Below are 12,315 nucleotides of genomic sequence, written 5' to 3' on the forward strand. Positions count from 1 at the left end.
ATTCTCACCTGTCGGCCTGGACGCTAGGTGTTCAATAATAATTATGGTCAGTCATGTTGTGGGGAGGACAAGGACACCTCAGGAACATCGACGATTGATCGACCTCAATCGTATGGGAAATGGTAATAAACCGTTGTGACCATTTCACCACAGTAAGGTGCTGATCAGGCATAGCATGAAGGTGGTGGAATTGAAGGTTGGCAACGTAAAAGTAAAAGGTTGTGGTCGGCAGAAGACATCTTCAAACACCTTTCAGTAGACATCTCTTGCCTCCGTAAAAACGATGGTTGATTCGAATTGCGATTTATCGTACGCCATCGGGATGGTCCGAAATCGACAGCGATCCGTGCGAGACGATCCAGGCTGAAGACTTTTCTTTTTGTCGCTGCTTTTAATTTAACTATTCATATCTTAGACTGCACTGTAACTTTTATCCATGTACTTTTTCTTTTAATGTTTATTTTATTAACTTTTCTTTTTAATGACTGATTTTAAATGCCATTTTCTTAATGTCTTTCATTTTTTGTAAAGCACTTTGAATTGCCTTGTGTTGAAAAGTGCTATATAAATAAACTTGCCTTGGTTTGGACGTAATATGCTCTGTGCATGTTTACATTAGCATCGCTAACACTCAGAGCTAACCTGTACTGGAGAGCATGTGTGTGAAGAAGCAGGAAATAAAAAGGAACTCACCTTGTGGTATAACCGGCAAGAGAGAAAGCCTTTGAGCTCCATACTGTTTCAGAAATAATCCTTGATAATCCATGATATGGCGTTTCATCACGGCAGTATTTAGTTTAGACAGTAGCTGCTCCCGCATGAGCTCAGCCCCCTCCTTTTTTATTTTATCAATTATTTTTATTTATTTTTAGCTTTGTTCCCAAAATCAGCACTTTTGAAACAGGAAGTGAAATAGAGGGATATGAGGCATGGCTAGAATGGGTTATCTGTTTGGTATTTTGAGCAAAACACTTCATAGATATATATTTGTATATATCTGAGACCTATGCTATTGCCTAAAAATAGCATGATAGGTGACCTTTAACCAACTTAACAGTACATAGGAAGCTCTGCCCATATTCCAACTGAGGAGACATTTGTGTCCTTGCTAGTTATTTATAAAGTAATTAATGTGCAACCTCTGCTGGGTGGTTGGCCACATTGCACCAAACCCTACAAAGTATGTAGGGTAGATATTTGGTATGATCGTTTCTGTCTGACAGACACAGCACAAGTTTCTCCTCTAAATTGTACAGTGACCTCACCGGCACTTTTCTGAAAAGTTCAAATATTTTCCTTTGCCTGACTCCTAAACAAAACAACAACTCCTAAACAGAAGTTACACTGGTTCAACAGGCTGCTCTAAACCTCTCTCTCTCTCTCTCTCTCTCTCTCTTGCAGCCTCACACCTTGCTGCAAAGAGTCAAGTCGTGCATATCAGACGAGGAGGAGGAGAAGCTCTTGCAGATCACCAGCCTTCATTCACTCAATGCCTTCCTGCTGCCCATCAAAACTGTCGGAGTCCAGGTAAACCAGTCGCACAATTAACCCATCAGTCAAACTTTTTTATTTTTCTGTTTTCTCTTCACTGCCCCGGACATACTTTTAAAACACGCTTTTTACATTACATTTTTACAGGGGTCTAAGAGGTACTCGGATAGAAGTAAAAGTAGCCATAACAGACAATCCTCTATATCTCACAACATGTGAATAATGCCTCCAATAATGTGTGCCCCGAATGTTTGAACCTTTTAGTCCAATTTTAAAGAGGACTTGCTGCCGTGACTGAAGTGAAAGATTTCAAAGTTATTTTCTTTAGGAGCTGTTGAGGATTTAAATGTCTTTAGCAGTGCTGCTGGGGCAAACGGTATGTCCCTCTTTGTCTCGTTTTGTTCCAACTATAACTTAGTGGTTAACCACGAGACACACCCACACACACACAACCTCAGTTTCTTTCTCTCTTTAACTAAACATGGAGGCATATGTTCAGGGTTGGGAGGGTTACTTTAAAAAATGTAATCTGTTACAGTTAATATGTATACGTTTAGATTCAACCCAGAACAGAACAGCTTACAGAGAAGAAATACAAATTCTGATTTTACAACAAACACAAAATGCTATTTTGTTTGTTTTTTTACTAGCACTGCTGGTAAGCAAATACTGAAATGTAACAGTAAGGTCTTTTTTAATGTAGTTGTAGAATATAATTGGGGAGGGATGAGTTACACATGCAGAGCACACAGCACACACAGTGAAATGTGTTCTCTGCATTTAACCCATCCTAGTACAAGGAGTCTAGTACTAGGAGCAGTGGGCAGCTATTGTACAGCGCCCGGGGAGCAATGGCAGTGAGGAGGGTGTGTGTCCGGTGCCTTGCTCAAGGGCACCACGGCAGGGCAGGAGGTGAACTGGGACCTCTCCAAGTAGCAGTCCACACTCCTTATTTAGGTCTGGTCGGGGACTTGAACCGGCAACCTTACAGCTCCCAGTCCAAGCCCCTACTGACTGAGCCACTGCCGGATACAGTTACCTTTTCTGTATCCTTAATACCCATTACATATAACCTGTTACTCCCAAAGCCTGAATATGCTCAAACTATTGTGGCACGTTTTAGTTTCCTCCTCTGATGTTGACTCATGTTAGTCTGACACATATAAAGTGCTTTGTATCTAAAAATAGCAACAGAAAAAACACTTTCCTGTGGTTTTTACTGACCTTTTTAGTGAAGAAAAAAATCATCATCATCACTATTTTCAGCCAGCCAGTGACTGTGTGTGTTTCCGTGGGGGTGTGCGCTGCCACTTCCTGTTTTACATTTACCTGAATCTGAAGTTGTGGGGCAGACGGGAGGTGGAGGACAAACACAGGTAGCCTTCACTGCCTGAGGGATTTTATGTTGAAGTGAAAACAGACAGACTTCCTCAATTCATAGAAACATCACTCTTTATTTAGCAGACACTGGAAAATGTAAAAAAAAATAATGATTAAAATAAGTCATTTTAATTAAAAGACACCTCACTGTTGGTCTATGTTTGACCTTTTTTTGTTAAATGAGTCATATATGATTAAATTATAATGAAAATGCAAGCACCAGAGGACCTGATGGTTCTACTGGGTTCATAAGTGAAACACTGATTTAATCAAAAGCTAGGCCCAGGACCATTTAAAGCTTTAAAATTCAACACAAGTATTTTTTGTATCAATCATGAAGCTCACGGGTAGTTAAAATCAGGATGCGCTCTCTCTTTCTCTTTCTTTCTTATGCTCATCTAACATTTGTTGAAGATTGATGTTCTCTTTATTTTATAACAACCCTTTACTTGAACTAATCAAAGTAACTGTGCTGTCCCAGGGTGACTGCCGGTCCTACAGTTACGTGTGCGGTATCACGAGTAAAGAGTCTCCTCACTGGGAGTCTCTCCTGTTCCTGTCCAGACTCATCCCTCGCATGTGCCACAGCATCAACAGGTAATACACACTCCTCTGCTTTACCCTTCGTCCCTCCTCATCCTCATTACACACTGTTCTGTTAACAGCAGTCACACTCACCCGTTCCCTTTCGTCTCTCTCTTTTCACAGAGTTGTTTATGTGTTTGGGTCTCACGTGAAGGAGCCTCCCACAGACATCACCCCCACCTTCCTGACCACAGGCGTTCTGAGCACGCTCAGACAGGCGGACTTTGTAGCTCACTCTATCCTCAGAGAGTCTGGTGAGTGTGTGTCCAAGTGGCTTTAGACTTTTAAATTGACCCTATGTTTTTGGAGCATTACAGATTATTAGGAAGGATCTATATTTGATAAATATGTCAGAGCTTCTTGAATAAAAAGGATGCAACCAACCACAGGAATATCTATCAATACAATGTGTCTAAAACCTTTCACTCCTTTTACCAAGCATGGTATTATTAAGTTCACTTCCAGAGTGGTGTAGTCTGCATACTTGCACCCTCATGGGGAATTTAACGTTTCCCTAGAAGCAGACCAGTTATCTGTTCTGCTGTCAAAACGTTTTTTTGGGATACATTGGTATTTTCCTGACTATGCCAATTTATGATTAACATGGATTTAAAGATCTTCTTGATCATTTTGTCCACATTAGATATTGGTCCTTATAGCATAACGTAAGACATTTTGCTTTCATTTTTTGTGGATCCTACAATCCATCATACAGATTATTATGCTTTTTGGGGTTCTCCCTTTCCTGTAGTGCAGTGACCATCAACTGGCGGCCCGCGGGCCAAATCTGGCACGTCAGCCATTCTCATCCGGCACCCGCTGTGGTGCTGGAGGAGTGGTTAGTGGGTTCGCCCCCCACTCATATATTTTTTTTACAACGTCTCGTGAGTAATGTGCAGTACCGGAGTCCAACAGAGAGGCAGCAGCTGCGGGACAGTAGCCTGCGTACTGCGTAGCCTTCCCTGCCCTGAAGAAGAAGTTATCCTTCGTTAGCGTGAAGAGTCTGCTAAGCTTGATGCGCTCCGCAGTAGCCCCGCTGCGAGGCTCCGGCGACTTGGCAGTACATGAGCGCGCTCCGGCGACTTGGCAGTACATGAGCGTGCTCCACCAGCACCCAAGCTGTGATTAATCTGATTTAAAAAATGTAATTGTTTGACAGCCCTAATGTATGTATAAAATCGCTGGCTCCCTGAAAGTGTCTCTAGGAATAATGTTGGCCCTTGGACAAATGTAGTTGGTGATCCCTGCTGTAGTGTGTTCTAATGGTTTCTGAGCAGCATTAAAACCCTCCTCTCTGTTTGTCTTCCTTTCAAGGCTACTCCGGTAAGATCAGCCAGATGCCGATCATTTTGACCCCCCTGCACTTTGACCGTGACGCACAGCAGAAGCAGCCGTCCTGCCGGCGCTCTGTGGTGATCCGCACCTTCATCACCAGCGACTTCATGACCGGCATCCCCGCCCAGCCCGGAAACCACATCCCAGAAGAGGTAAGCCAGGGTTTAACCCCTCCACTGGGTGTTTGGCTAGATTTGGAGCCATTATTTAAACTGTCATCGTTGACTGATTACTGATCTGGCCTAATGGGCACAGACCCGGGGTCCTTCTCACCTGTTGAGCTGCAGAGCCTTTGTTTAAAGTTACTGTTAATATTTATCGTAAAAAGTCATAAATTGTAGCAAAACGATTTAAGAAGAGATGCAAAATGTCTATCAAAACAAACAAACAACCTCAATAGGCGCTTTCACACCGCAGTACTTTTCCCACAAAGGTTCAACAGAACTTAGTTCATGAAAACTCTTTAGTTCTCATGAACTAAGTACAGATCGCGTTCACACCGGAATAAGTCCCTGGGGGAGGATTAGGCAAATGAAGCCGCTGACATCAATTCTTCATCTTCTGCTTTGGGTTTACTGGCAGGCCGCAAACAACTTCACGGCGTATACTGCCACCCGAAGTCCCCGGCCGGAAGTCCCCGGAGTTGGGGACTGGCTTCAGTTGGGGACTGGCTTCAGAGTCCCAGCAGCTTCTACTGAAGCCTTCTGAGTAAATCGCCAGAACGCCGACACCTCCTCATCTCCACCGCTCCCATGTTTTCTTTTGTGTTGCCATAAGTTAGTCTCTCTGCGTTTGTGCGCTGGGCTAATGCTAATGCTAATAATGCTAATGCGAGGAGAATAAAATGGCGGCTTCACAAAACATTTTTGGAGTTTTACGGGGCGTGGTTTGCATTTCGCCCAGCCAATCAGAAATAGGACCCTTTTTCTCTCACGAAAGTCCCTGCTCTCTAGCAAAACTCAACAGAAATGTTATTTGAGATGCAAAATCTCCATGAATAGATACAATATGACCTGAAAAAGACTCAAAATGATCAAACGGAGAAACAGAATGACAAACACACCAAATACGACCATCAGGACACAAAACGCAACCTTTTAAGAGATGCAAAATTACCAAAAAGAGACTTTTTATAAACATACTGCATCTCTTTGTACAAAGTGATCCAAAACAGATACAGAATGCGGCCACCAGGAAACATTACTCTAGATAAAGATGTTGTGAGAGAGGCAAAATGTCTACGAAAAGATCAAAAAGAGACACCAGGACACAAAACACTAGAAATTGATCTTCTAGAGATGCGAAGCGGTGTCTCTTTGAATCTGTGGCTCTTATGAAGGAGGGACTAATAATGTTTGAATCTAAATATTTCTTCAACATTTTAAAATGTATTTGTCCGATCTGCTTTCCCAGGTTGTGCTGAAGATGGTGAACGAGATCAAGAAGATCCCAGGCATCTCCAGAGTGATGTACGATCTGACCTCCAAACCCCCCGGCACCACAGAGTGGGAATAAAACACGACGCGACCGACAGGACACACACACACTCGACACACAATGCACAAACACATTTACAAATATCAGAGAGGGCTGGGGAACTTCTCTCCTTTACTCTCCTTCCTTCCTCCCTCCCCTCACCTCCTCCCTCCCTCCCTTCCTTCCTTCCTCCTCTCTTCAACATTCCCACGGAAGGCAGAGCGTACTGTGACGGGCACACATGCAAAGGCGCCACCACTCCCCCCTGGTCTTAATATTTTTCGGTGATAGGGACTGATTAATGTTGGTTATTGATAATATATTGTCATTTTTGATTCATGTGCATCTATGTATTTCCTCTGTGTGACTATAAAAAGGTAAAAGGCTGCTTCCTGTTCCAGTCATTTAAATGTGAGAAGCTGTGAGACTTCAGAAAGATGTTGTACCTCAGGTTGCATTACGGGAAGAGCTCAAAAATAACAAAAAAACAAACAAAAGAAAAAGTCTCATAAAATGAAAGAGCAGGAGAGTTTTAGTCATTTTGTTTTATTACACCGAAGACTATCCTCCCTGTCCATTTACAGCCTGTATACTGAGCTATTTCTTCTTCTTTTTTTAAATCTGAACAGGCATCCTTTGTGACCAATCAATTAATTTTAAGCTTTTTGTTTTGCCAAAAGTAGAATATGCTGTGTGATGTATAACATTGAGAGGATCCTTGCTGTAACGCATGGTCAACTCCAGATTAGCTTCAGAATGATAAGGAGGCAGGAGGCCAATAGAGTGATGCGGGAATGAACGCGGATACGAGTTGGCATTTTACCACTTCCAGTGTTTAGCCTGAAATAAGTCCTGTGGTTAAAACAAGCGAAAGAGATTTTATTCAACAACATAAAATACGTCAGTAAAACGGCAGTTGCTAACAATTGTCTAAACAAACTGCTGTACGTCATCACAACGAACATTAGCCACCTTTAGCTTAGCGGTGGTGAAGTCAAGTGACCGTGCTTGTAGTTCCTTTATAGCTAAGTTAACATAGCCTATAGATGTCTTTTTACTTCTGCCGATTGCATTTATGCTTAAATCACAACGTGGAGTTTATCCTGCTGAACAAAACGTGTAAGTGTCATGAAAGTTTGTTTTCCACGGAGCTTATTTTCCACTAAATTCCAATGGAAAAATCCCGTTGCGTTTGGTCGAGGGAACCGTTTGCGATGCTAACTCCCGTCCCGGGTCGGACTACATACATAAATAAATCAACGCTGCACCAATCTATAGTGATGGGGAACTTTTCGATGTGCCTGTTCTTATTGTTTCTGTTTATTTCTTTCCAACCTGGACTCTTAATGTGTCCAGAACAGGAGGATAAAACACCGTTTCTCCTCGTGCTGCAATATGTATGCTTTTTATGAAGAATAAAACATGGCAGGAGGACTTATTAATAACAAAAGTATAGTAGAGTTTATAACCACATCGTGTAAATTGCTGTTGTCATTTCATCATTATTTGGCTGCTCTTTTGCTCATGTTTTTTGTCTTGAGTTTAATATACACCCTTATTAAGTGTGTCACACTGTAGTGTCAAAGGTCAGGTTGAGAGCGTGTCTGTTGCCATCTCTAATGTACGTTCACTCAAAAAGGCATTTATTTTTCTGTTCTGAAGCACATCATCACCTCTAGTCTGGTCGTTTAGAGCTCAGTGAATACAGTGCTCAGGTTTAACTGAGATTTTAAAAGTGTATTGTACCCCTGTAGAGGCATTTCACTCAGTGGTTCTCATGCCTCCAGATTACGTCTTGGTGCCTCATCCTCTGTTAACCTTTAGTGGCAAAACCCCCCTCCTGCAACATTAATGCTTTTCCTAAGTTGTCACTGTTCGGCCTTTTCTATATTTTTTTCTGTTACATATGTCTCCATGGAAAGCTTGATACTATTGGACACATCATATGAATTTAATTGCAATATCGATAAGATTAAGTTATGCAATTCAGTGTCTTTCGTTTTTTGTTCCGTTTGATCGCTCATTCTTCTTAGTAACGTGCCTCAAACCAAGCCACTGCATGCAGTTTCAACTATATGATGACATTTGTACAATGGAAAAACTGAGCTTTAATAAAGATCTCCATGTTGAAACTTCTCACCTACAAACTTGTCTCTGATTGTCTACTTTCAGATTTGAAATAATTATGCCTGATGATTTTCAAGAGTGTTGTTTTTTTTGTGCCATGGTTCTTTTACATTATTGGGCTTTTCTCATGTTCACACTATTTGATTTACTTTATTTGTTATTTTTTGAAGTCAAGGATATGATTCTAAGTACACGTAAAAGTAGATGCGGCTTTTATTAAAGGGCCCTTATTCTGCTTATTTTCAGGTTCATATTTATTTCCTCTACTGTGACAGGTTTCCATGCTTTAATGTTCAAAAAGCTCTTTATTTTTCTCATACAGCCTGTGCTGCAGCACCTCTTTTCACCCTCTGTCTGAAACCAGAGCCCAGTCTGCTCTGATTGGTTAGCTGACCGGCTCTGTTGTTCACTAAGGAGATGTCCCGCCCCTTAGCCTATCATGTACAATGTGTTGGTAGCGCTAGCTAATAGAAGAGTGTTACATAGGAGGGAGGAGGGGGTGGGAGAGAAACTCTCTCTGGAGGGAACACAAGGATTTTAGCCTTTGCAGACCATTTACACGCACCAAAACGTATATAGCCTAACACACTACAGGAAAAGCATAATGGGACCTCTTTAAATTAAGATGTATTCAAAACTCACAATGGTTGTTTATGCTCATTTTTCTATTTAACCGCATGCTCCTCTTTACAGATGTCTGCAAGGGCAGAAAGAGTACATTTAGAAAATTACTCGACCTAATTGATTTCTCGCAGAAGTCATCAGTGCTAGTCAGACGTGTCTCATGTGTGCCTGAGACGGATCACAAGCACAAGGCTGCAGTCAAACAGTCATGCATTCACCATCAGCAGCCTCCCGTTAGTCCCATTCCTTTAATACCAGTGACATTGACACTACTGTAAACAGACAGATTGTTAAAAGACGTTTTAGACTGTATCCTATTTGTGTGCAGTCGGTAGCCCTGCAGATGTCCCTGTGTGTGCGGGGGGGTTCAGGTGTGTGTTCTTCCCCTCTGATTTATAAACAAGATCAGACAAGTTTAGTCAGCCATCAACACACACACAGACACACACTCAGGGGACAGGGCAGTATTTTGGAACAGTTGCCACATGCAGCTGCCAATTAACCGACGGCCTGTGGCAGATTATCCTCAGCAGCTGACTGGTGTGCAGACTGATACACTGGTTTATATGTATGGAGGAAATAAATACATCTGAATATGAGACATTTCATTACATTTGTTGGTGGTCCAGGGTCCAGTTTGTGCTCTTGGATGGAGACAAAACAAAGTAACTTTACACACTATTTAATGAGATTGTACCGATCAGGCTTGGGGATGTAACTGGATAATGTAATTAGGATACAAAAAAAGTAGCTATATTCACTTACAGCTACATGTAAAAAAATGTTATCAGATTACTGTTAAATTTCTAAAAATTGTGGATTTCTAGCAGGATTACAATGTTATTAAAAAACTAAAAAGAGCACATTGGGTTTGTCGTAAAAGGATCAGATTGTATTTCTTCTCTGTCAGCTGTGCTGTTCTGTAGGCTAATGTGCTTATGTGTTTCGTTGTTGGTGTATAGGCTACTGCCTGAATATGCTGAATGAAAGGCAGCTTTTCCTATAAATTAATTTTAATAAGATAATACAGGTCAGTAAAAACATGTTATTGATATTTGTTTTTGGATTTTATTGATTTGATCTACATTTGATATTGAGGTCAGGTTACATTTAAAATGTGATATTCAGATTAGGTTACTGATTAAAATGTTTTTTACAGCTAGATAGTAATTGTAAGGGAAAACATCTTTACAGTAGCACTCTCAACCCTGGTGTTAACACACATTAAACGCCCTCACCCAGAATCCTCCTCCCTATTTGTGTTCCCATGTTACCTGGTGCATCTCTGCCCCATGAGAGAAGATAACAAACCTTTCACACTTAGCTGTCTTCTTCCTGTCCGCCACACACTCTCTTTTTTTCTGCACATATAGCATGGAAACCGGTCGCCTTTTGCTCGGATTATGTGCCCTTTTATGCTTTTACAGATCTGTTGCTTCAGAATCTACATGCAAGCTGAAGGCCAAGTTCAACCTGAGCGGCTACAAGGATGTGGAGAAGAAGAAGGTGGTTGTTGGCGGGATGTTTCCTGTCCACAAACGCATCAGCTCCAGTGATGGAAACACTTCGAGGCTGCCCGTCTCCTCGGGGTGTGAGGGGTGAGTTCAGCTGTCATCACTTTGATACATTATTGTTAGAATATTTCAGTGAAGTTATATTATTTTTAAATTCCTGAAACAGAAATAATTCCATGATTTAATTTAATTAAGATGGAGCAGGGCAGCACCCCTGGGACCAATTAGCCTCACTAGCACATATCATTATGGAGGCAGGCCTTTAATATGCAACAATAATCAGCAAGTGTGTGATATGTCCTCTCGTGGCTCATTTAGGTAATAACATCAAGAGTAGTCACTATACACCAGTCAGCAAGTATTACAATTTTGCTCTATACCACTCTATACAATACATCTTTTTAAACAACAGCTAAAAACAGGTTTAAAAAAAAAAAAATGCCTTTAATTTATGTCTTTTAATCTTTTTGTAAATATTTGTTCTTATTATTTAATTTTATAGTGTAAACAAATATATTTAATAATTGTGTCTCATTGGGGTTGTACCTTGTGAAATGTGTGATTATTATTATTATTATTATTATTATTATTATTTCATATATTCCTTTTCAATTCTCTTTATTCTTTTTCCCTCCTTGTATTCCTTGAAATCTTGGTCATCATGTATGCTGCATGTGTGCTAAAAGGCTTGGACCTGAATTTAATTTCTTGCCATATTGTTAAAGTACTTTGAGCTGCATCCTGCATATGAAAAGTGCTTTACGACCACATATTTGTAATTCTTTCTTTCTTTTGTACTCTGTCTAATGTAATACATCTCCCATCATGCTCCAGGTTTAACTTCCGTACTTTCCGCTGGACGCAGACCATGCTGTTTGCCATCAACGAGATCAACGGGAGGACCGAGCTGCTGCCGAACACCGACCTGGGCTACGTGATCTACGACTCGTGCTTCACCATCTCCAAGGCGGTGGAGGGGACCCTCACCTATCTGACGGGCCAGGACGAGGCCGTGCCCAACTACCGCTGCGGGTCCGGGGCCCCTCTGGCGGCTATGGTGGGGGCCGGGGGGTCTGACCTGTCCATCGCCACCGCCAGGATACTCGGGCTGTATCACTTCGCTCAGGTAGGCCAGGTGGGGTTAGAGGAAGATAAGAGGAAAGGAAAGGAACAACTGTTATTTATTGTATTTACCTTTGGTAGATGCTATCCAAAGAGCTTAGAAGATACATTAATATAAACAACATCACCACAGTCTAGCACAGACATAAAGGCGCAGCAACAAGTCTCTTTCTGGTCTTAAAGGTCACCTATTATGCAAAATCCACTTTTTCATGTCTTGTATACATCAACATGTGTCCCCTCTGTGTAAAGAGATTCTAAAAGTTTCTGGAAAAAAGATTCTCTCTCTTTTTGTCCTGATCCATTTATATAAAAACCTGATCAGATTTTGTCCACTTTATGATGTCATAACGTTTTTTTTTGGCGTGTGTAACAATTAGCCAATCAACAACCATCACCATAGTCTAGCACAGACATAAAGGCGGCAGCAACAAGTCTCTTTGTGGCCTTAAAAGAAAAATAAGACTTCTCTTAATTCTAAAGTAAAATTGTATTAAGTTAGATATGGTGCAAAATGCGAGAGCGTGTAAAACCTGATGTGACCACTTGCAGAAAAAAAATCTGAGCTTGTGTGTATACATTTACACTTGTATAAAATATCCACGTAACTGTGAACCAAATGTACACTTGTATAAAATATCCACGTAACTGTGAACCAAAT

At 41.3% G+C, this 12,315-nt stretch overlaps 2 protein-coding genes across 2 annotated transcripts in view; both read left to right on the top strand.

Annotated features, from left to right (window-relative positions):
* The window catches only part of LOC104957134 (GMP synthase [glutamine-hydrolyzing]-like), a 9,909-nt gene extending 1,501 nt beyond the window's left edge, over window positions 1–8,408 (top strand). The window contains exons 3-7 of the mRNA XM_010784777.1: window positions 1,337–1,527; window positions 3,353–3,468; window positions 3,580–3,710; window positions 4,771–4,943; window positions 6,205–8,408. Coding sequence (XP_010783079.1) covers window positions 1,337–1,527; window positions 3,353–3,468; window positions 3,580–3,710; window positions 4,771–4,943; window positions 6,205–6,306 — 713 coding nt within the window. The 3' untranslated portion in view covers window positions 6,307–8,408. The remainder of the gene's footprint in view (window positions 1–1,336; window positions 1,528–3,352; window positions 3,469–3,579; window positions 3,711–4,770; window positions 4,944–6,204) is intronic.
* A 1,095-nt stretch (window positions 8,409–9,503) lies between these two features.
* Window positions 9,504–12,315, top strand: part of vmn2r1 (vomeronasal 2, receptor 1) — a 19,641-nt gene continuing 16,829 nt past the window's right edge. Inside the window, exons 1-3 of the mRNA XM_010784876.1 lie at window positions 9,504–9,558; window positions 10,460–10,616; window positions 11,367–11,658. Coding sequence (XP_010783178.1) covers window positions 9,504–9,558; window positions 10,460–10,616; window positions 11,367–11,658 — 504 coding nt within the window. The remainder of the gene's footprint in view (window positions 9,559–10,459; window positions 10,617–11,366; window positions 11,659–12,315) is intronic.

The sequence above is a fragment of the Notothenia coriiceps genome, unplaced genomic scaffold (assembly GCF_000735185.1).
Source record: "Notothenia coriiceps isolate Sejong01 unplaced genomic scaffold, NC01 NC01_scaffold00000283, whole genome shotgun sequence".
Lineage (NCBI taxonomy): Eukaryota > Metazoa > Chordata > Actinopteri > Perciformes > Nototheniidae > Notothenia > Notothenia coriiceps.